The 25,201-nt window shown below is 37.0% G+C and overlaps 1 protein-coding gene across 1 annotated transcript in view; it reads right to left on the bottom strand.

The window, feature by feature from the left end:
• Positions 1-25,201, bottom strand: part of DACH2 (dachshund family transcription factor 2) — a 164,132-nt gene that overhangs the window by 14,054 nt on the left and 124,877 nt on the right. The window contains exons 7-9 of the mRNA XM_026061264.1: positions 8,323-8,468; positions 7,630-7,777; positions 2,699-2,842 (exon numbers count right to left, since the gene is read on the bottom strand). Of these exons, the coding sequence (XP_025917049.1) occupies positions 2,699-2,842; positions 7,630-7,777; positions 8,323-8,468 (438 nt within the window). The remainder of the gene's footprint in view (positions 1-2,698; positions 2,843-7,629; positions 7,778-8,322; positions 8,469-25,201) is intronic.

Genomic DNA, 25,201 nt, shown 5'->3' with positions numbered 1-25,201 from the left:
TTTCTTCCAGCTTCTTAACTTAGATTGTTGACATGTTTGTGTGTGTGTGTGTGTGTGTGTATAAATAAATATAAAATAAATTTAAATAGGGACTGTACAATATTTCATTTAAAAGACTGAGTTCATAATGTTGTAAGAATGCTTTATCACCCAAAGCAAAATTACATATGCGATAGTATGTGAAACATTTCCAGATTTCAAGAGCTTTCAAAAGTGGATTATGCTTTTTCCAAGTTGAAAAAGAGTCTCATAATGATATGCACTTTTGAACTATTTAATTTCATATTGATAATACCTTTGTATGCACAGTCCTTGGGGGAGGGGGGCCTCAAACACCCCAGGGTGTTATAACAGATGCCATTATCCACCCTGTGCCAGCAAGGATTAGCATGAAGGGTATGTGATTTGAATCCATGGCACCTAGAATCCTGGAGAAACATCTGCTTCCCTTATAATACAGCACTTAGAAATTACAGCAGGAGGAAAAAACAACCTAAAAGGGAGCTGTGTATATAGTTTAAAAGTTATTCTGTTGAGAAGTCTGGTCTGGACATTCTCAAACAGGGAATAACTGTATTGCTACTTTCTTTCATCACTCTAGCTGGATGTGTCAGTACCTATTGCACAGATGAACATTTTGCTGGCCACGCTACAACGTCCACCAAACTCTATGCAAAGGCAGGTCAACAGATTAAAACACATTCCATACGTAGAAGAGTAAAATAAGCAATATCTTAGTAGTATATGTCTATATGAAATATATGTGATGTATATATATAGAGAGAGCCCTGTAAATATATATGGGCAAATAAATAGTATCTTGGTGTATGTAATTTTTTCATATAAAATTACAAGCAACTGTTATTACACGAGGTTTGCCGTTTTCAGATTTCTGTTTGGAAGGAAAATTCAGGGCATTGAACTATTATTCTAAAAAGGTTCTTTCTTTTCAAACCTTTTAAAGTACATGTTGTATATACGTAAAATGACAAAGTCATCTGTAACTAATAACAGCATCTGTTAAATGAGACAGACCGTCAGAGTTAAATTAAAAATATTCAGAATAGCCCTTCACATTTTGTTGTCATAAAATTGTACCTGCAATTAAATTGTGGATTAAGATGCTAATGAGCTACCTGATTTGCATGTGCAATCAGATTAGCATGTAAATATCAGCTTCTTGCAGGCACTAACGTATATATGACTACCTGAGTGTGCCTGCAAATCAAAATGTTAGCAGCCAGGTCCACAATAGCAGATGTAAAGATCTGTTAATCACACTGCTGGCATGTCGGTACCCTTTAATTTGTGGCTTTCAGAACTGCCGAGTACTCCTCACTGGAGTGAGAGGTGCAAGTGCTTTCCATCCATTGTAGAACTTAGGTGAATGACCTTACAGAAATCAGGATTTTTATTTTTTTCTAACAGTCATCTCTGGATGTTGGCTATGCCTGTGGGATCCAATTTGGGCATTTTTCCAATCCAGTGGAGGTGGCCGAAAAGGTTACTGCTGGCTCTGTCTACCCCTTGCTGTTGTCCCTTATCACGGCGCAGCTGAAAGCTGTATATTCATTCCTGAATCACTACAGTTCACTGTCAGTACATCAACAAAAGCCAGCCAGTTTCGAGTTACAGTGATATGCTGGACTATAAAATCCAGCAGATGAGAATGCCTCTGTAAGATGTTGCTCTAGCAGTTAAAGGGTTTATATCTCTTAGGCGCTCTAGATAAATCATGACTCAAAGTCCATTGCAAAGTGTTGCAATGGCAGTTCATGTAGGAGGCTTGCCCTAACTTTAGAAACAGTTTGGATAGCCCTCACAACTAAGAACTCAGGACAGGTTAAACTGGTTATTTTTACTCAGTAATTCAGAGAGTTTTTGCAGTCTGCTTATGTTATGGCTCAGTTGCTAGCAGTACCCAAATTAGGTAGAAGGAAGTAACTTAAAGACTACATGACCTGCAAATGTAGCAGAGACTGCAATATAAGTCTGAATCATAAGCCTCTGTTGGATAAGGCTGCAGAAACTTCAGGGTACACATGCAGAGAATAAACCTTAGCTAGAGAACCTGAAATTACCTGAAACACAACTAGGTTCATTCCTAAAGATTCACACCACAGTTCTCAACTTTGGTCAGAAACATGTTAAGCAGGAGAAGTGATTCCTCTCACTATCCAAAACATAATCACCCTATTTATGAAATTAACTGATTTTGTTTTATTTCACAAGGATATTTGGGAAGTATTTGAAATTTAGTAGCTCTGAAAGCTGATACATATTTAACAAACTTAACAGATCCTGAAGTTGAACAAACAAACAACTTTTAGACAAACAGCTTTTAAAATGAAGCTCAGCTGTTCTAAGAATGAATCTGCTTGGAGAGAAGAGTTCAGAGAACCTTATAAGAACCAAATTTCACATTGTCTTAGCTAGCACTGTAACAGATTTCTCTGGTAATATATTCGGTATTTCTTGTGATGCCTACATAAACTGCTCTATCTGTTTCTCCAGTTAGAGACTTATTTATTTTTTGTTTAATTCATGACCCAGAGCACATGTCCTGAAATAAATTTTTAATTATTTCAGGAAAGGACTGTGTTTCTTATAATGGAATTTGCTTCGTGCATCATCTTATGTTTTTCACTTAATTAAACATCATTTTAAGTTAACTGTGAAAGGCCAACTAAAACATTACCATTTAACATCCTGAGACCGTCACCTGATGTGGCCTGTTTAAGCGCCTGTTCCACTTGTTCTCTTCTCTTTGATTCAAATTCCAAAGCTTCCTGCAATTTTCTCTTTGCCTTTTTTTCTTTCTTCAAGCGTTTCTGAATTGTTGCTGAAATGTAAATGTATTGTAAGAATGGCTGTTAAAGCACAGTTAATATATAATGGAGATGGTAAATGAGTTTATGTGCAATGTTTAAAAGCCCAGTTCTAGCTCAAGACAAAAAGCTCTGCTATGGGGCTAATATAAAAACAAAAAAACTCAAACCGTATCCTGTTGTGAAACAATGAACAATCTGAAAGGGCTTTAGATCTTGTAACTTTAAAGATCTTAAATCATGTTCACACTCTGGAACAGCCCCATTGATTTAATTCTATTGATCAGAATCTGAAAGAAAAAGTATCAGAATCAGGGCAATGGTCTGCATTACATAGACTTCACAGATCTGAACTAGCTTCAGCTTACAGTTCTCAAGAGTTTGTTTGAGTGGATCACTGGCTTAAACTCATTTCTAGCAATGACACCAATGTAAGTCCTCAGAAACCAAAATAAATCTCTTACCCTTCTTTCTAACCTTTTCCCTTAATGCTGAGAATTATACTCCATCCACCTCTTCCAATAGTTTTATCTAGAAAGATAACCAAGTACACTGGTAGTACGGGTATGTCTGTGAGTACCCAGAATACTCCTACTACACTATGAGTATTACCTCAATGTTCATGTTCACTATCCATGAGCACCTATCTGTAGAGCATCCTTCAGAAGAGGTGCCGTCCCGCTTGCCAAGCATGCCCAGCTCACCCGCATCCCACAGCTGCACACAGCTGGGCACGCAGCTCACGCACCGCATGTGAGCCGGCCCAGGGCTTGCTGCCCCTCCACACTGCTCCTTAAGGATCGCGGAAATAGAAGTCTTTTGACTTGCACGATGTCTCAAAGATCTGTTTTTAGTTACATTTTCTAATAATAAAAGCAAATAACATTTCTCTTTTTATGAGAACTGTTAAGTATCCAGCGTTTGAAAATTGGGAGTGTTGATAACTATGGTATATAGAATGAAACCCCATGGAGTTAGGTGGGTAAGGGTAAAGCTTTTGGCAAAAACGGAGCAGCAGTTGGGTCAATTTTGGAATAGGATGACTGAAATAACGAGAAGTATTGCTCAAGATGGAAGCCATGTGTAAGGCTGTTGAGAAGCTGAGTTAAGTGGATACATAACTGAATGAAAGATAAATACATAAAGAAGGAGCTAAGTATTGATGAAGATAAGTATATCTGTGAGCACGAGTACTTTCCCTCTGTCACTAGCGAGAGAAAAAAGAGGGGAAGCCAATGAAAGGAGACAAACAGGAAAGCATTGGACACATGGTAAGAATCTCAGAGAGAAACTAAAAAGGGACTTCCCAGGTAGAAAGCGGCCTGAAAAACAGGTTTGTAACAATAGTAAGTAAATCAAGACCTTGTTTACAGTCTCTGCATTAGCAATTCCTCTTTTCTAACCAAAGCACTGTGTAAGACTCTGTATACTAACTAGCTGTTTGGCCTAAAAATGGGTAGCGATACAATAATACAGTGTTTCTGTATGGCTTTGCACTAATAGATCTTAGTGCTCTTTACAAAAAGTCATCTCATTTTCTCCCTTTTAGAGATGGAAAGCAGAAACACTGACTTGACAAGTTCATCCACAGATCATTGGTACAGCCATATAAGATCTGGTGGAAAACAAATCTCTGTTACTAACCTTAATCCTAAACCCAACTATAAATAAAGTTCAAACTATAACTAGAAAACTATATAATATTAATTATAGCCAGGTGATCCATATCTTCATTGGGAACTGCTGACAATAGCTCTGAGTGTATTCCCTCAACTATATAAATTCAAGCAATAAAACGGAATTTAAGCTGTTCACCAGCACCAGGTTACCATTACTTGAACCAAAACTAAAACCAAAATATCTACCTGTGCCAACAACCACCTTTCCTGTACTCCTGCTGGCCTAACAGACTGTCCTGATTATCCTTATTAAACTATCTTTAATGGACTCTTACACTTGTTCTTTCACCAGTGCTGCAAAAATATTCTCTTATGGCTCTTCTTTACATGACTTGCAAATACCTTCCCTGGTTGAAACTGTTTGGTAGGATCTGTATAGTGCCAGCAGCACCTTTCTGTTCAGCATGCCCTGCACCTGGGAAATACTCTCTTCTCGGGCTCTGCTCTCATTCCAGGAAATCTGGTGTGGGCCAGCTCATGTCTGATTTCCCTGACAGAGGGTGGCTGAGCCGAGGCTGTTGGCCACAACTTCCCCTTTCTCAGAACTAGCAGGAGAACACGTTTTAGCAAGCTCTGGAAGGGGTCAACGACCACATCCATAACACACCCCAGCCCGTATGAAAGTGCTACGGTTGCAAAACCCATCCCAGCCTGCAGAGAGGATCGGAGAATGCTTTTGGAAGGGCTGAACAGCAGTTCTTTATTTCCATCAGACTGACACAGACCCCAGTGGTCCCAGAGCAAAGGGCAAAACAGGTGAGGCTTCACTGATCCAGGCTGGCCAAACAAGCTTGGGAGCAGGAGGCAGAGCTGAGCATGGATTACAGTTGTACAAAATCAGCCTAGTTGTTGTCTTTTTTTTTAATGTAGCATTAAAAAATTATGGGAATCGAGTAGGACATGCTAGTATGTTTTATAAAGAAATAGTTTGTTTACATTACAAATTTGGTAAAACAATAGCATTTTTCAGGCATATATTTATTGTATGTATAGAGAAAGCTAATGTAAAACACTTACAATTACTTTTCAATTACTTTTTATTGTAATTACAACTTTTAGAAAATGCAAAAGAAATTTTCAAATTATTTTAAGAAGGTAGTGAAAATTGGTTTATTTTTAATAAATAACCACCAGATTTTTTTTTCTTGTGTGTAAAGCTAATTGGATTTGTTTTCATAACTGGATAATGTCATCGCAAAAATTTGTAATATAAGAGTGCTTCTGCTTCAATTCATATATGTAGCCAAATTCCGTAGAGTGGTACTTTATGCCATGGATACATTACTGAATGAAACAGAGAAGCAATGGATCTAGAAAAGGTAAGTAAAATTAATAGTCTAAAAAAAAATTTGAGCTCAAAAATAAATGCCCTCTTTATGTTACTGTCCACTTTATAGTGAAGTTCTCTAGTGTACACTATGGCAAATATTGTTCACAAGTATTGTTAAAGTTAAATTTACACTGGCAATATTTTGTGATTCCTTTTGTTTACCTCTTCTGTATATTAGATACCCGTGAATTTCAAGCCACAAAAATGTTCTTAGAAAAATCACTAAGAAAGTTGGAAAAATTCTGGGAAAATCATTAGGTATTTACATGATTTCATAATTTTTTGTGACCACATGTTCATCTGAATTCACATGTGCTTTTACATATCTTGTTGGATTTGTGAACACTTCAGTCAGGGGGAAAAAAAAGGAATGCAATTGTATGGGCAGGAAACTGAATAAATTATGAACGCCAGAATGTGATCTGGAGAATGTAGCTTTGGAAAGTTGAGCAACCGTTGTGATAAAGGGTTACTCCAAGATACTCCAGCTTTCTATAATAATAAAGATGTGGATGTGGCAATGTACTGAAAGACAAACAAGTTTAAAGCTATTGATTATTGGTGAAATTCTCTTTTGAGCCAGAAGCCAGCAAAGTCTGTGAATGACTTAAGGTTGTTGTTGACTTAAATGTGACTCAGGAGGCGCACAGTGTGCTGTCTGCCTACACAGAAATAAATTTTGTTTTACAGAAGGCTAGCAGACTCATCTGCACTTAAACTGGGGTGATGCAACAATTCTGAACATCCACTGCAATTTAACAACTTCAACAGTATTTACTGACCCTTCACAACTTGACTTAAAAGTGTCCTCCTTTGTCAGCCTCTTTTCTGAGCCTTGGAGCTGTAGACAGGTCTGTTCCACACACCTAATCTCAATTCAAAATGCATAGGCAGATAGTACTTGGCAGTTACATTTTTGGTCTTATCTAGTTTTATCTTTCCGATTTCATGGATGTAATCTAGAAGTAGCTTTTAGCACATAAACTTCTATTCGTCTCCTTTAGATGAAGATTTGAATTTTAAAAAGAATACTGCCTTCTCTGCAATATCATAGTGAAAAATTTAGATTTATGCATTCAATTGCTTATTATTATCAAAAGTTTCTAAAGAGTCATGGTGTTGCCTTAGGGGGCCCCATATCAGGAGTGTTATTGTAACTTACTCTCATGATGGAAAACAAATTATCTAGAGTTATTTTCATCAGATCCTGCATAGGCAACTTCTAGTAGTTGATCTATTTTATTGCAATGTTGTTATCTACAAGAAAAACTAGCTGACCAGCATCTAAACTACAGAAATCACAATTATTCAGAAAATGTGGGCTAGATAAGTGGTAAGGTAATGAAAAAAAGTCCTCTAAATACACAAACTACAGATGTATTATCTTTCTCAAAATAAGACTGATCCTCAGTGCTTGGAGGATAATAGCAGGAAACAAAAGAAATTAAAGGTGTCAAAYGAAAAAATCAGGCTGGGAATACACAGGCAGAATGGTAATAATATGTGTGAAAGCCAGGCAACTGAATCAGCTTTCCTCCAAAGAATCGGCCAAAATTCTGCAGCCAGTTGCCCTCCAGGAAATAATCCTTCAGTCACTGTTCTGTCTGCTTACAGAAAAGTGTGCTTCATTCTGTTTTTATTAAATTTAAATCTTTCATTACCAGTGCTAGTCCACTGCTGCATTACACTGGAGTATGAATGTCAGTTAACTGAGTCCTCAAAAGCTCCAGCTGGAAATGCCAAAGGGTTATACATTTAATAGATATCTAAACTCCATTTTTCATTCACTCACCTCTGCTTTGCAGCTCAGCTGTAAGTTGCCTTTCCAAGCTCTCTCTTAGTTCTCTCTCTCTACAAAGCTCCATCTTTAACTCTTTCTTTTCCTGCTGTATCTGCTTTTCCTGGACTCTGGCATTGTCCACAGCCACCTTCAGTAGGCCCTAAAACACACACAAATGTAAGACCTGAAAATAACATTTTGTTTAGCAGTGAGAAAATTCATCCACTTGTTTCTTTTACTTCCTCTAGGAAAACAGAAGAATTAAAAGCAGAAGCCTCTAGTCCTTGAGTGCAACTGAGCATCTAAGTAGCTGAATGTTATATCTTATAATCTATGAGCAATTTTGTTGCGTGGAATCATTTAAAATAGCTTTTGCAAACTCATCCTACTGATGTGGTTTATTACAAATGGAGTGCCATATTATTTCCGACCTCGGTCAACTGCAAGGAGAAGCAAAGGAGGAATAATGAGACTGGTGAATTTTAATATGACCATTATTGCCAACTATTAAGTCAAATAGGCAATGCATAAAACCCTTTTAATATCGATAATGCCAGGTAGTCAAAACCTAAGCATTACTTTAAACAAAAAAAAAAAAAAAAATAGAATCTCAGATACAAAATAGTTTCTGAAACTTTTTAAAGAGATGGAAAAGAAATACATTTTATCTGTCATGACAGTCTGGCCCTATGGAGAATAATTTACCTGAATGTTGGTTAATAGCGTTTCTACTGATGAAAGACCATCAGCAAAAAGAAATGGCGCCGGAAATCCAGGAGGCAAGGCCTGTCCAGCCAGTTGGACTTTATCTAAGGTTGGTTTCATTATTGGAATGGCAATTTGGACCTCTTCTGTAAAGATATGTTTAAAAGCAACATCAGAAAGCATTGGAAATATAGGTAAATGTAATTTCTAGAAACTAGTATTCTGTTTACCTGGAAGTCAAAATACAACCATGTTAGTAAAATTGACATTGTTTCAGTCTTTGGGCAGCCATGATTGTAGCTAAGGCAAGTTTGCAGAAGAGCAGAACAATAACAAATAGATAGAAGACTGTAATATAGGTATAACAGAGTATATACTATTAGATCTCATATTCTACAGAATTATACTACAGAATTATAACAGTATTATACAGTTCATTAAATCTGAATGCCTTTCTATCCTGTCTCTTATTCTGTAATGAACATTTTTTGCTGTTATAACCTTGAAAAAATTCTAATCCAAAAATGTATCACATCTTTTTATTCCTTTAATGTTTTGCTTCCCATACTCAGCAGTATATAATCTCCACTGAGTCATTCTTTCTTGCTTAGCTAGCACTGACTCGAGGTTGTCAGGCAAGCGTCAGTGCGGGTTTTCTTAACAAGTACCTCGCTACTGTCAGCCCTTCTYGTCGCAGGCCGCAGTCAAAAATGCTTTGCTGAGTTATCTCCTCTCTGGAGCACGCAGCAAACGGGGGCGCGCAGGGTCGCGGGCGAGGCGCGAGAGGCTGAGAGCCGTCGGCAGGGCGGCGGCGGCCTGGCCGAGCCGGGCCCGCTCCTGCGGCGCAGCACGTCGCTGGGCTGCGGCATCGCTCGCAGACTGCAGAACCGGCACCTAGCAGCTTCCCCTTCCCTCGCTGCTGGAAGTAGATCTGGTTGTGATAGATCATACTGCCCACTGGCAGGATCAGTGTGTACACAAACAGAAGTAACAGTAATAATTATTTTTCAAAAATCCTTCAAATTTTGTTATGAATCGCCAATGAACTAACATTTTAGAATAGGATAATAAGAAAGGGGGATCCTTACATTTTAGGATAACAGACATATCCCCTTCTCTCAAATCCCTTTGTACATTATTTTTACTCTGAAATGCTAAAAAATGTAACATTCCAGGGAAACCAGTCTATATAAAATATGTTTCTTTAATTTCTTTGGCACTTGCAGAAATCATGAAGATTATCTTCACAGCAATTGCTTTTTAGTAAAGCTTGAAAGCTTTTTAGAAAAGCTTGACCGTAAGTTCATGAGGCATGTGTTTCCTAAGGGCAATTGCACACCCAGTCCTCATAGTTTCACTTGTCAAGTGCCTTGGTCATTCCAATTCTGGGATTTACAATTAGACCACGCCATATTCAAAAAGGCTTCTTCTCCCCCCTCTCTCACTTCAAAAAATACAGACAGAATCTGAAAATGACAAATTAAACCATGGTGTCTTTACAGCAGCAATATTATCTGGTTTAACAAATTCTAAAAGCACCTATTGAGCAGCGAGCTTTTTGCTGTTTCTAAAACACTCTTACTGCCAACTAACCCAGGAGCAATAGCAGTTTTCAAGTATTCACTGAAATCTATGTTTAGGAAGCATGTTGTTGTCACTGTGAGTGAGTTCATAAATTGGAACATCTTCATAATGTTTCTTCAGTATTAATAATAACAAAAGCCAGTTACCTCTTCACATCTATGTATCTGTCACTTTAGAGCTGTGTTTATGTAATTTAAATGATCCCTTTTTAAAAAACTCCGGTAACATACTCAGAACATGGAGTTCTTGCTGATTCAGATACATTTTGTTCCTCATATTTAAATAATTTATATCAGTGACACAGTTTTTAAAATTAATTAGTTTTTGCATATGATGCTACACAGAAATAATATCTAAGCCATGGAGTCACAAAAGACTAAACAAAAGTGGCATTTGAAAAAGGAAGTAATACATAAAGTATGCATAACAGAAAACTGTAGCTGCTTTGAAATTTCTAGAAATCTCTACTATTTGGAGATGAAAGTAATAACATTAAATTGGCTGAAAGGAAAATTACTATTGACTGTGGAGACAGGTTGCATGGTCTATGGTTTGTAATGTTACTGTACAGTAGATTGAAGTTTCAAAATAGTATTACTCTTCTTTAAAGAGATAGACACAGCTAAATTAGGTGCTGCTTGCTGCAGTGAGGATCAAATGCAAAAAGAATCATATTTCATCAGACCTAGTCAACACCAGGAAAATAAATAGAAATATAAGAGGTATGCAGGCAATGATTCATTTTGATAATCTGGCCCAAGAGAGACACATAGAGACAGCACACAGATCTAAGCTTCTACCAAAAGACAAATAGGACACAGAGGGTGGGAATTGGGATGACAGTGTAGCAGAGGTCACATCGATTTTCAGCAGCAGTTTTCACACAGATGAGATAACCCTGGACTCTATTTGGCCCATTGTTCATATCCTACCTGTCCCACAAGCAATAAATTTCCAAGTCCCAGAAAAAGGGCAGTAAAGAAGAAGGATTCTACTTATGACTTCTTATGATTAAGTTTTTGTGCTAACCAAACATGCTTTGCAGACCAAGGTCACATTGCATGTTAAAGTCTGTAATAGCTGAAAACTAGCAGAAGCATATTATGTTTTAGCCTATATGGGTGGAAACTGTCAAACCATTCATCATTTTTTTTCTGATTGAAATCACACTCTGCAAAGATGAATGATAAATGCATTAGAAATCTATTTCAATCTTGTAATAGGTCTTCACATCTGAATGGTGTCTACATTTTGCTCATATTCTGCGTAAGTGCACAGTTAGGCAGAAATTTATTAGCTAGGCTTGAGAAATCCTAACTGGTAAAGCAATTAAAAATGACACGTTGGAAGTGTATTTTGTGGATTGTATCAAATGCATCTCTTTAATAGAAAAAAATGTTGATTTAAGCATTTTGATTTTAAAGAACACTAAAGATATATATGCTAAAAGCTGCACTCACATGTATAGTACAATAGAATAAACAAGAAATAAAGCTGGGACAACTACTATCTAACCAAGGACACAAACAACCTTTCCATTTATTGAAGCAAAGTGGGAACTACTTTTATTGAGCTTGTTTGTTACACCTGCCATGCTTTATAATAGCATTCAGGAATCCATTTAGAGTGCAGTCTTTTTATTTTAATTTCTAGCTGGCATCCAGATGAATAGACAAAAGCAAGAATTATATTGCAGAGAAAAGAAACACACAGTGGATGGAATATTATCACAGGAAAGCACATGTAAAGCTGCTAGAAAGTTTCTTGTTGTCAATCCAATATACTGAAGTATTTTATCTTCCATCTTCTGCCTACATTGCAGAAATTGGGAGTGGAAAATGAAGCACCAACCTATGGACTAAATGCAGCACTGGGAAGAGGAGCAACGCGAATTGCTCCCTGCATGACAGTGCAAAGCCCAAACCAACAGGCAATTTTATTAACTGGCAGGTTTCTATTCTTTCAAAAGGCATGCTTCTGAATCCATCATTCATATACCTGATACACTTGACATGTCACATCACTCTGAATACAAGCTAGAAACACTAAAGCTACAATTTACATAGTTATTGCTAAACATTTTTAAGACCACCAAGTTAGTTCTTCACATACACTTCAAAACTGCTCAGGAGCTGTATAGCCAATATATGTAAGCCTCACCTCAAATACTTTATCGAACATGAGATATAACTCATGTGTGAAATAAGTATGTGGCATATGGAGAAAAGAGTAACAAAATTCATATGAAATTTAGGTTTATTGATCTGTTAGTTACTATCCAAGAGATCTGATCTCAGAAAGCCTTCAGCCAGCATTAATAATACGTTTTTGGACACAGATGGCATGTGAGTTACTCCTATTCAGTACCTGTGGCATACAATTTAGAAACCTAAGGATTAAAATGGTTTATTGTAATTATAATTCTTTGACCTTCATATTTAGTTATGGGGATTACACTTAATGGCCCACAGTTACTGAAGAACAGCCTAGATGCTCTAATGGTCTATTATGACCTTTAATAAAATAAAACAGAGCATCTGCAGTAACAGCTGAGTTGTAAGTGCTAAAAATAAGATGCTATGTTTTTATTTGAAATAGCATTATTGGCCCAAAATTGTTACAGAATCATCCATTATCATCCATCCAGATATATCATTACAGTGTCAAGAGGTCCCCTGACTTCCAATTGTGTATCTACTTCAGAAGGACAGCAATAGGCAGTAGTGTCCAAATATGGGCAGTTCGGCAGAATTAGGGCCTAAGTCCTAATTTTTGACTGCAAGAAGCACTGTTTTCCCAAAAAAGTGAGATTCCTTCCTAATTTAATTTCAAACCTTGGCAACTTCTATGGTCCTTTAACTAGAAACTAGCAGAATTTGTTTCTTCTACAGTAAGCTAAGTATTAAAAAATAGGAATCTGAAGCATTGTTTAGTTCAAATATTTTATATCTGTAAGTCTGCAAGGACAGGGTTATCTTTCTTCAGTGTCTTAACAACTCTGAAAATCCTCCATAACCCTCTGCCTGCTTTCTCTCCCTCACTCATTGCTTCTCTGCTAGTAGTTGAGCATTTCTGCTCATCAGTGAGAAAAGAGATGCCTCCTCTTAACCTGGCACAAAGCAGACCTAGAAATTTACTGCTTTAACCTTGTGATTCAGGTGCCAAATTTAAAGTCACTGCTGTTTTTCTTAATTACAGTCCCTGAATGAACAGGGTCAATGAATGCTGTTCGGGAGTAGCTGATTAATCCAGTGCACTAGCTTTAAATCAGACTTCACTTCATTTTCGAATGACTGATACAATTTGATAGCACACAAGCATTTTTCACTAGTGAGCTTTGCCATAAAAACTATTCACTATAAAAAACAGTATCAAATCATTATATATATATATATATATTTATATATATATACACACACACACACATTTCCAGGCTGCATTAAAAGCTTCAGAAACTATCACAAAACAGTAACATCAACTATCCTCCACATCAGGGTACCCAGTTCCCAGCTTATTCTCACCCTTGCACTCTGAAATCAATTGATTTTGTTCTGAACAAGTCTTTAATAAAACATTTTCATTGTTTTCAACACGGGGGAAAATGTAGACCATTTCTTTATCATTTAGAGCAATGTGCTGGCTTAGGAAAAACTGAATATTTGGATCAGTAAAAAAAAAAGAAAGCAAACTGTGCAAGCAATACATATACTGCCCTTTCTGTAGACCTGTTCTCAGGAATTATGAGGGTGCGTTTCTTGAAGGACGTCATAAAGCAGGCACTTAGTGTTTGAATAGGAAAAGGAGGCAAAAGCAGAGAAATCCTGAAATGAAAATTTCACTAGAAAAGGCTGAAATTACAGTTTACAAATAGTCTTTATCTTTGCACTCTTTAGCAAGGGATGCATAGATAATTATACAGCTTTGACATTTTCATCAATGTACTCTCATTAATGACACAGAAAATTATACCTATTTATAACTTCAACATATTTACAATATACTCTGATGTTTGCATGGCACTGACAGTAAAAATATCTGAAAAAAATTTATTAATTCAAACCTTTGCAAGAAAAGGACCCAAGTTAGATGAAGTACTTAGTTTAAAATATTAAAAAGAAACTGAGAAGTGCAGTAATTCACTGTCCAAACAACAGAACTAGCATAAAGTGTTTTACTGCAAATAAAATAGCTTCAGTCTGAAGTTCAATATGTACAGATTAATAAAAACAAATGCAACTCATATCACTTGACTAAAATTCTGTTAACAAAAGTCATAAATACAACTAATGCTACTAATAAATCCATAAAAATCCTTCCAAAATACTGTCTTATATGCCCTATAATTATTTACAGTTTATAGTTTGTGTTATCGTTTTACCAGCTTTCTCCTGTGAGCTGCTCCTCAGGCAGTTTTTGGTAATCTGGATTCCAAACCTTTTTACAATGCTTTATGTGACCTTTACTGAGCAGCTTTTAAATCCATACAGAAGGTTAAGTGCTATCAAACTGTATTTTCCATATGGCAATTTTAAGCAACTAGTTACTTTCAGCTAGTAATAGTAAGCTGTCCTTCCTCGCACAGACATGAAGCATTATTTCTCCTGACCACAGAGAAAAGTGAAAACGTGAACCATCYGATAGAAGGCCAGTAATAACAGAATCATGACATGGAAGAACGGAAGAAAGTGAAACCAAATAAACAAAATCCTACTCACGGCCATAATCAAGAGGTTACAAAATTTTTCTCAGCTAACTGTCCTATTAACATTCACAAGGGTTTTCTCACGGTGATTATTAGATATCACTGTAGTCAGACTACTCTTCTATGGAAATTTTAAACTGTCAGATGAGGATAGGTAGGTGGAACTTGCCAAGAAAAAAAATAGATTCTTTAATTTTCTTGGTGGTTTCAGCTTTTCTCTATTAATGTTGAGATTATTTCTTCAACTATTTTGTCGCAAATATTTATGACTCCATATGGAACAACAGATGTTGAAGGGAAGGGATAGCAGAAAAGACTTCATTTTCAGCAATTACCCTGCTACTTGTTGTCATACTGTAGGTGTTCTTAGTGCATCTATTTTACATACCACCCTGTCCTTTCACACACTGCAAAAATGTCAGTTTGGATAATTAATGTAATAACTTTAGTCCCAATCATTTCCACAATATTCATTTATGAAAAAAATAGGACAACAGAAGGAAGAAATCAGGAAGAAAGGGGAAAGACAGGAATTGCTCTCTCAGTCCTTCTGGAGTAGCTGATCAGGAATCACTTATTCACAAAGCTGCATTAGTAAAAAATCTTTCCCTTGTTTATTTGAGACAGGCTTCAGGGGCTGCGACCAAGAAGAGAAATCACACACGAAACAGAAAAACAAAAACCAACCAAGAAGCAGAACAATTAAATTATTGCATAATAACGACCCTCAAAGAGAAGCAGCACAGGCTGTATGTGATGAAGATAAATAGGAACAAGTTGATGACGTTCAAGCTGAAGAAACTTCTGTTAACTAAACTGTCAGCCTAAAAGCACAGACAGACAGAGCTAGCTGGAGAATATCAATTCCAACCAGGCAGACAGGGACGTCAACTTGCTTTTCTGCAGACAGCATTGAGCCTGCTCTGCCTACATCCTCTGCCAGTACATGCCAGACAACTCCAGTCCAAACATAACTGTGGTTAGTGAGGCATCACGTTCAAATTAATAAACCGTGCTTTAATGTGCATCCAACAGCCACGCACGGCAGGAACGGGAAAGGAGGGAGAGGCAGAAGGGTAATAACTCAGCCACAGCACCATGCGCACTGCAGCTACCTGGCTTCTGGACGGGAGAGATCTCCCCGAGGGGCACCTTGCAGAATGAGCACAACGGGCCCGCAGCTGCCTGCAAAAGGCCACATACACAGCTCTGCCCAAAGAGCGAGGCACACACCGTCATGAGTTAGCTCTGTGAACACAGTTCTCAAGCTGAAGCCCTGCAGAACCGTCAGTGCAAGACTGTACCCCAGAGCTGACAGGCCTAGTGCTGTGCTTGGTAAAAAGACCTTCTGTGTCTCAGTGGCTATGCACTCTCTTTCATGTCCTGCTCATTCTAATAAAAATATACACTGGGTTTTTAAATAATCTTCATCATCTACTCCCTTTACTGCAGTATTTAGTAGTAATAACCAATAATTTGAAACATATCTCATTAGAAAGATTCCATTTTTTTCCTATTCACAAAACCCATACARATACATAAATGCTTCCAGATACCTGTGATCAGTGGGACCAAATTTTCACTAGTATGGCATGGATGCCTGTGCCCTCACTTTGCTCCCAAGAAGCTCCACGAGCCTGCCACCGCTGCAGTTCTGTCACCAGGAAACGCTTTCTAAGTTGTCTACCTTGCCCAGGGAACAATTCAGATGCCGACTGTGCATGCGTTATGTGTGTGCAAAGTATACACCCAGTGCTCAAAACGGAATTGTTCTCTTCCTCAAAGTCTGCATTCCTAACCTCTGGCAAAAATGGACTGGAACCAAGACGCTCATTGCTTTCTGGGGTCTAAGCAATAAAAGTAAGTCCTATCTGGCCAGAAGTAAATCTAAAAGCATGCAGAAATGAGCAATAAGAAACAATGTTATTCAATGACACCAAAGCTCAGTCACCAGCAGAATTCATTGGGAGCATGGAAGTGTGACTCTGGGTGCTATCAGAATACAGATAAATAAAGTCAAAACCCAAAGTTAAAAAGTACAAGTATTTTTGTAATGTGTTCCTCTTCTGTAGGATTATAGACCATTAACTCTATATAGAGATGATAAATAGTTATGCATTATATTGTTTATGTTAACAGTAATTATGACACACAAGATACTTCATCTCTCTTAATATGTTTAAAAATAGTACCACACTAATATCAATATTATTACTGTTAAGTTCAATTTCTTAAAGTATATGTATAACTAGCAGTTAAATCTTCAGAATACTTCAAATATTTGAAGCAGGCAGAGTACTCCATTTCCTATTCCTGGATAATTATTCCTGCTTTATTAAGGTTTATTTTACAACTGTATAAAATAGGTTATAAAGGACAATTCTGCTATTATGTCCTCCCCTGCTTAGGCTTAATAAATATTATATCCCACACCATCCATTAAAGCCAAAGAGTGGAGAAAATAGGAGTGGTAGTAATCTCCTCCACAGACGTAAAATACCTTTAATAAAATAAGAGTGTATAACAGTCAGGAACAAATTACTGAGGTCTGCTTTAATAAAATAGTACCCTTAAAGAAGTATTACTCTTAAGGTACTGACATTCCCATTGGTGATGCAGTGTATCCTTTCAAAGCAGTATAGCTTGTTAAAATGGCAAGATATCTTTTTGCAATAGAGTGTTTGTGTCCAAGCAGATACAAGGTTTGTATAGAATGCATCCAGGGAGCCATAAAACTGGTGGGAAACATATTTCTCCATGGTATTTTAGTACTTTGAAAAATTCAATCACTGGGAAAAAATGTTTTGCTGTAAACATCTGAAGAGCCTTATAAAAGCAATGGCTTCCCACAGCACCTGCTTAAATAATTTTAAGAGGGAGTATGTCTTTGCTCATCTTCTAAAACTTGTAGAAAGCTTCACCTATTAATTTCCCTGGTGCTGTCAGGCCAGGGCACTTTTAATCAGAAATAATTATGAGCGCAATTGGGAGATGTTCACCAGCATGATTTTTGCACTTCAGAAATAAGACAACTTTCAAAACTGATCGCTAGGAGAAATATGATTGCCTTAATAGGAAAGTGTACATCTAAAGAGAGAGGCTCACCTTGAAAGTTTCCTTCTGAATGAATTATGAATTCTTCAGATGTCAACAAAGAAATATATCCTAGCATTTGAATTTAAATTTATATATGGATTTTATACATTGATTTTATAAACACTGATTATCAAGAAACACGAGAAATTCATCCTTTTTTAATTTAACTTCAAAGTGTTTTAATTCTACTGGTTAGGTAGCAGTTCACCGTTACAGCTGTTACCATTGTAATTCCAACACAGTTCTTTTGTAGACTTTCAAATARAACTTTAATCACGTGCCAGCTCCTCAGACCTTACATTTTGCACACAGCAAGTCCTTCAGTCCCACCTGCCACTGTCAGGCAGACCGGAGACCTGGCTGCAGCACAACTGCCACCTTTCTGCTTACTTGCCACAGAAACCAGGGTCCTGGAGCAAAGATGATGTAGCTCCATGTCCCACTGCAGGGTTTAGCCAGTCCTAGGTGCTCTGAAGGACTCCTAGGTGCCAAAGTTTAGGTATTGCCAGTATCTCCCACAAGCTATTAAAGATTACAGACCCAATCCAGCCTCTCTTGGGCTAACAAATGGTGAGAATTTTGCTTATCCCAGTCCTCCTTTCATCTAAGACCAAGAGGACAAGTAATAAGCCCTCTGATAAAACATTGTCCTGGTCTAAGGATACTACATCTTAGTGACAGAATGATTAGACTCACATATATCCGTACTACAGCAGCTCTCGGTGCAGAGTGCTGTATGTCCATAGCAACATAGCAGAACTCTTTGCCACCAAATCATTACATGATGCTCTGGGGAAAGACAAGTTTTCCTAGCTCACAACCGATCTGTCAAAAGGGAATTCTGACCCAAATGGCAGTTGTGATCAGAGTATAAATGTAAGTTAACCACCAAGCAATCCACATCCACCACTTTCCAACCTAATAACTGTTACATCTACTGCTGTCACTTATTCTGAACTCTTCAAAAAAAACCAAACACTGGGGAAAGAAAATAAAGAGGAAAAGCTGAGCAAAAAGAAGCAGCTGTCTGACATTTATTTACTGTATTCTTCCTTCAGATCAGCTTAAGAGGTGTGTTCGGCCCCTGAGGAGGTTATGTTGCCATATGCTCCGGGTTTCATTTTAAACACTGACCTAGGAAGTACACACACCATCTTCACTGTTTACCTCATTAGAAGTGACTCCCTGTACACATATGCGACAAAACACTGCTTGAAAAATAGGTGTTAAATTAAGAAGTATTTATATTATACGTAGCTAAATCCAGGGTCATAGGTCTTCCTCTAAAAAGCCAGTGCAGGACTAGAATTCCACCAATTGCTCAAAAGTTTTCCTCTCCTCTTTATCTCTACCCAAGACCTCAATCTTCTGTACCACCAACCTACATCAACCATCAACCAACAGCAAGGTGCATAAGTTAATGGACTGCTATGTAACGTGGCATATAGAAAATATTGGCAGTAAACCCCTGTTGCTTAGGCTAATACCATTAATAACAACATAATTTTTGCTGAAGCCAAAGCACAAAAGCTTGAGCACTGAAGAAATGAAAATTTTGAGAAAGTTTTTCAGGTTTCATGAAACTTTTGTCTCTAAGTCACTATTATCTGTAGTGGAACTTAAGACAAAAAATGCCACTGCAGTCATCCTTACTAAACAAAAACTTATATTTTTGATAAATCTCTTGCACTAGTATGCTTCTCAACTCAAAACAAGGTACAAACTAAACACAATACAACCCAAAAAAAACTATGCGGAAAGACAGTGCTCCAGAACTCTCACTCACAGCCAAATAGCATTCAAATCACCCTTGGATTTGGTTGGATTGCTAAGAAATCCAGGCCCATGGATCTGCCACTTTCCCAGGGGTTGTACATTTGGCAGCCATCCTGCCAAAGGCTAGAGACACCATGAAGGACTCCGCAGAGAGCTCTGCAGGTGGCTTCCAAGAAAAAACAGAGTGAGGAGAAAACAGAACCATCTTAAGCGACCTCCCTCTACAAATGCAAAAGCCACCATGAACAAAAAGAAAAATACCTTGCCCATATTCAGTAAAAAAAAGAATAAAAGTATCAGACAGTAGTCTACATATTTTCTTCCAAACGTCAAAAATAAAGGCTCTGTACGTCATTAGTGCATCTATTCTTCCAGTGGGACTTCTAGCAGGTCAGCTAGGAGCGTGAACTTATTGATGTTGGTAAGTAGTATTAGAAACTCTATAAGCATAAACTCCTTTTAAAATGTTTAGGTTTTGATTAATGCTACTATGACTTAGGCTTTTAGTGACCAAAGCATTTTCCTCTTAAAACTGGCTTACTCTCTTTGTGGGGCATATTATATTTTCACTTTGGTTTATTCTACCTCCTTGCTCTGAAACTGTGCATTACTTGAGAGAGTAGCTGACATACCCATTCACGATAGTGCAGAAAATGAAGCTTAATGAATCCCAAATGCAATGTACATTATGTGCTAAAATCAATGTACGTTGCCTGCTACAGTATCTCCCTGTAAATTGAGGCATTTGCTCAGAAATTTCTATCTCAACAGGGCCTTTTCTTTTTTTGTAGCACTTAACTGCCTTTTGTCTGCTCTTGTCTCCCTCCAGTGTTGCTCAGATGGCAATCTTTTATTCCTTGTGCAAACTCATTTGGAAAATGCTGGATGGGCTACAGCTGTGTACTGCTATGTAAGGTCTAATACATGTCAAGCAGTGCTTTCTACACGCTGAATAAACACAATGAAACAATGTTTTAATTGATTATTAAAAAGGCAGGGTTCTAAACTGAAAGCATCAGCTTTAATCAGCTCATTTTGTAAAATACTGAAAGGTATTGATGCTGTACATACTGCCACTTGAGCTTCAAAGTTTTCACAAAGGTTGTTGCAGCCGGAAGTGATGAAGCTATTTTCTGAGCGGTTTATGCAAACAAGCAAGTCCATAGCCGATCAAAAACAAGCAGGGGATCAAAATATTAATGAAGCATGAATCTTACCTGGAAAGGTGTTTTCATACATATATCCTAAGCAACAAAATAAAATATGTATTTTTCAAGAGCCAATCTCCATTCAGATTAATGAAGCAATGTGGAACCTTTGCAGTTCAGTTGTTTTCAAAGAATAAAATGCGTTCTTGCATTTATAATGTAAGACGTCTGGATTTATCCTCTCCAATAATAAATACTGACTTAAAATCAAGTTGCATTACCTCTGAGAAAAAGTATCTAAGTTCATGTATATTGGATATGTAGTCTAGAACTATGTTAAAAAAAGAAATTTCTCCATATGATTTGTTTAAACTGACAAATATTAGACCTTTTGTGAAACTAAAATTTTTTCAGATTGCCAGAAAAAAATGTTTTAAAGAGGAAATAATTGGTAGTCAAAATAATTGTTGATCCAAAAGAGGTGCCTCCAAACTCTGCACAGAACTGTAACTGGGAATCATATATTTTATAAGGACTATTTCAAGGTTTGGGCAATGATTAATCTGAAATCAGTTCCTTAGACTAAACTCTTCTTTATTCAAATAAGAGCATTCCACTGACTTCTCTGTGGGACTTGAGTGACATTCTGAGAATCTATGTGAAAAAACACACTGTGAGGCAACTAAACTTTTTTCTTCTTCCTTCAAACAAAAAATTGCAATGTTATCCTGAAAAGTAGTAACTTCTGTTAAGTGGCTATATAAAGAACCTTCATTAGGTTGAAGTACATGGATTATCAATCAATAATAGGAGAAATAAGAATGGAGTAGATGAAAATGGCAAACTGCTATAATTACAAATGATGTTTTGTGCATGACTGTGTCTCAAGAATTGTTACAGGATGCTGTGAAAAAAAATCATTTATATCCACAGTCCAGAATAATATGGTCCATTACAATGATATACTTTGGAGCAGAAATGTCATTTGTTATGTCTCACATTGTTTCTGTTCTATCCAGTGAATCTATATTTAGCTTTATTTTTTAGAAAGGATGAATTCACTTTAGAGAACTGACAGCTTATATGAATATTTTAGTTTTGCTGGCAAGTACCAAAAAAACCACTGAATAAAACTCAAGCTCCAAGTTCCCTAAAATGCCTATTAAGAATAAATTCTGTTTATTTGTATTTCATTTTGCTTGAACAACTATGTTTCCCTTGGGTATTTATTAAAAGCATAAAAAGAATGAGCCAAATTCACCTCTCAATAACTTCCATTCAGCATTGTTGAAGCTTGTAAAATTGCACTAGACTAGCCAAGGGGAAGATTTTACTCACTATTTAGTAAATATATATAATTCTTGTTCTGGCTGAGAGGGTGTATTATTTCATCTTTAAATTCTCTGTCTGTTCTTGCTCATCAAACAAGAAAAAGCAGCCATTTTGCTATACGAACTCAGATAGGAACAGAAACCATGTATATGCTCCATTCACTCATTTAGTTATTTGTCACTCGGGGTCCAGTTATACACTCATAATGTACACGGATGCATTTCCCACTGGCCTTACTGAAGACTAGAGCAAAACTTCTGTTGACTCCACTACCCAAAGAGCTAGTTAGATTTTCGACTGTAGTGTCCTTGGACCGGTCCCTGCACCAAGCTACCACTAGGCCAGGCTGAACAACTCAGGCTTGCTCTTCACTTACCAGTGCGGAAGCCTTAAAATTGCCTCGATACTTTATAAAATGCAAAATCCAGTTCTCCTTGTACAGGACCACTTCCTCCTGTGCAGTTGCCCATCACCAAAGTTTTACTATGGTTTGATTAGATCTTTTTCAACAAGGCTTGCATGAACAGTCATTCAGCACTAACGTCGTAGCATGCAGCTACCACTCCTAAATGGAGTACGTGGCCAAGAACAAGGGTTAGCATTTCTTGCCTGCTGTTCCCCAAGAAATCACAGTTTATAGCTTGTTAGTGAAAAAATGATGTCTTTAAGATCTAAGCCAATGTTTTCAGAAATATCATGGATTGTCTTTATTGCTGGCATAACAAACCCCCCAAAATATAATAGCAAGAAATGTGACCATTGCCCTTGGCAGCACCATTAAACTGGGCAGTGAACTACTTCAAATAGCTGTGAGTGTTAAACATTAGTTCTGCCTTAAGTAGGTTGATTTTAACAGCCAAATGTGCACTGCAGTCTATCTGAACATTAAAAGCACCTTTCAAACTTCATTTTACAGAAATGTTAACGACCAGAACAAACTATTGAAGGCAAAAAAGAAAAGTAATTGTTTCAACAGATGAAAGGAAACAGTAAATTAACACTCCTGTTTTAAAAGGGGGCTCAGTAACTTATCTGCTTTAAGGAAATACCATTAACTGAAGGCACTATAGATATTTTAGTTAATGTGTTTATGGTTTAGGATTCTTTTTTCTCTTTTGGCCTTTAAAAATGAGATTTGAGGCAAAACGAGAGCTGTAAATCTTTAATCGAAATACAACAAGTTCCAGAAATGCTTTATCAAAATCATAGCAATTGAAAGGTTGCTAAATATCTAAGTTATGTGCCATGTACACACACATACATTCAGTAAGAGAAAAAAAAAAAAAGAACAGAAAAAAAGTCTTCAACAGTGATTACCTGGATATTTGTAGATTCCTCTAAGGACTAAAGAAGGCAATAAGACAGAACTAGAATGATTCAAAAGTATTCTTAATACACCACCAATGCCTATGTACATAAAATAAATTAGGGAGAGCTAAACTAATCCTATTATATYACATTAAAAATTATCTAGGGAGAAATTCGTCATGGCTTAGAAAATATTAAGCTGCTTGTTATAAAATATAAAAAATACCAATTTTTGTACATGAGCTATTATAGAGTGCAATTTTGAAAACTGTTTAAAAACAGTTATTGGCTTGCAAGCAACATTTTCTTACCATATGTGTTGTACTACGGAAGCAGATTGCAGACTTTTTCAAAAGGAATTTCAGATACATATTTTTTAAATGCTTACAGCAAAATTTAGGTGATCATTATTTTTTTGAGCACATGCATTTTCCACACAATAAAAAATGTACCTATATGAATGTGGGTTTTGAAAATAATTTATTCTGCATAATCAGCATAGCTACATATGTTTTTCATTCTGAAATTAGTCATTTGCAGATTTCAAATCATGAAATGGTAATTATTCTCATAACTGGCTTATACATGTTCACTTTGAAAATATGGCCAAACGTAAGGTTTATTCAGCAAAGCTGGATGGCTTCAGGTAAATGTTAATCCTCTATATTCAGCAAGGGAAAGGTGGTAAAATGAAATGTGAACAAATCCATGCAATTTTTTTTGTCAGTGTTTTCACACTGATTAAAGTGGCTTTCAAAATGTCTTTTTAATTAACAGTTTTTAATAATAAATAAGCACAAAGGACACTTTAGTAAAGATATGATATTGTATTACATACCTATCACATTGCAAGTGTTTATGCATATTTATATAGATATTTAATGTCACATATATACATATACACACACACACGCATTCATATATCACACATGACCTGAATATATCGGATGTAAGGAGAGAACCGCATTTGGATTTAGCAATACTGAAGTAAACTGAGAATCAAAAGGTCAGGAAACACTGATGGTGTAGTCTCACAAAACACTGACTTCAACAGAAAAGGCAATTTAAATAGTTCCCACCCCCTGTAGCACAGCTCATCGGCCCCTTCTGTGCAAATCTTTTGGAGGTCTATTTTTAAACCAGAGTCTCTTCATGAACACATCTAGATGATATAAGATTATTTGTTTGGGGAAACATTTGCTTGCTTAAGGTATTTTGATGTGGAAATAGACACAATCTGCTTCCCTCTTACATGTTACTTAAATCATAGACGTTGATGTCATTTCACCTAAAAACAGGGAGTGGGAGTTGCTTGCAGCTTTTATTTTTTTGACTAGCTGAGCAAAATATATTATGTTGTCCAGTTAAAAGAAGAAATTGAGCAAATTGTGGTAAAGTACACTTTAGGGAGTTCAGCCTTTGATGGACACATGGTAGATCTCCATTATTCACCTTGGTGAAAGTCACTGAAGAGCACTGGAGTTAACTAGCGGGGTGGACCCTGTGACAGGAGGCTGGCAGACACTGTACGTGATCAAGACACGACTACCCTGACCAGAAAGGCAAGTCTGATGGGAAACCACTGCATCAGGGCTGCATCAGGAGAGCAGCTCATTAGTTGGAGATTATTAGAATCTGTCTAAAAAATCTGATTAACTGGACACCAAGGTGGGGCAGACTTTGAACTCAGGACAGGAACTCAGAACATCCAGGACTGGTCAGCAAGAAATAAGGTATGAATGGGATGAGAGCTGGCAGTTAAGCAAAATACCAGCATGAAAGTAGTCTACTCTGCAGATTAACTCTCCCTTTAGCAGCTTCTGTCCACTTTGTGGTATTTAAGGGGACAATTCCAGGAATAAGCAATAGCTGAAGAAGACCTATCTCAAGGTAGGGCGATATGGTGGGAACCCTTTAATCCTTTTGCTGGACT

The sequence above is a fragment of the Apteryx rowi genome, unplaced genomic scaffold (genome assembly GCF_003343035.1).
Source record: "Apteryx rowi isolate R43461 unplaced genomic scaffold, aptRow1 scaffold_179, whole genome shotgun sequence".
Classification (NCBI taxonomy): Eukaryota; Metazoa; Chordata; class Aves; order Apterygiformes; family Apterygidae; genus Apteryx; species Apteryx rowi.
The sequence above is the reverse complement of the archived record's forward strand: the minus strand, read 5'-3'. Positions and strand labels throughout refer to the sequence as shown.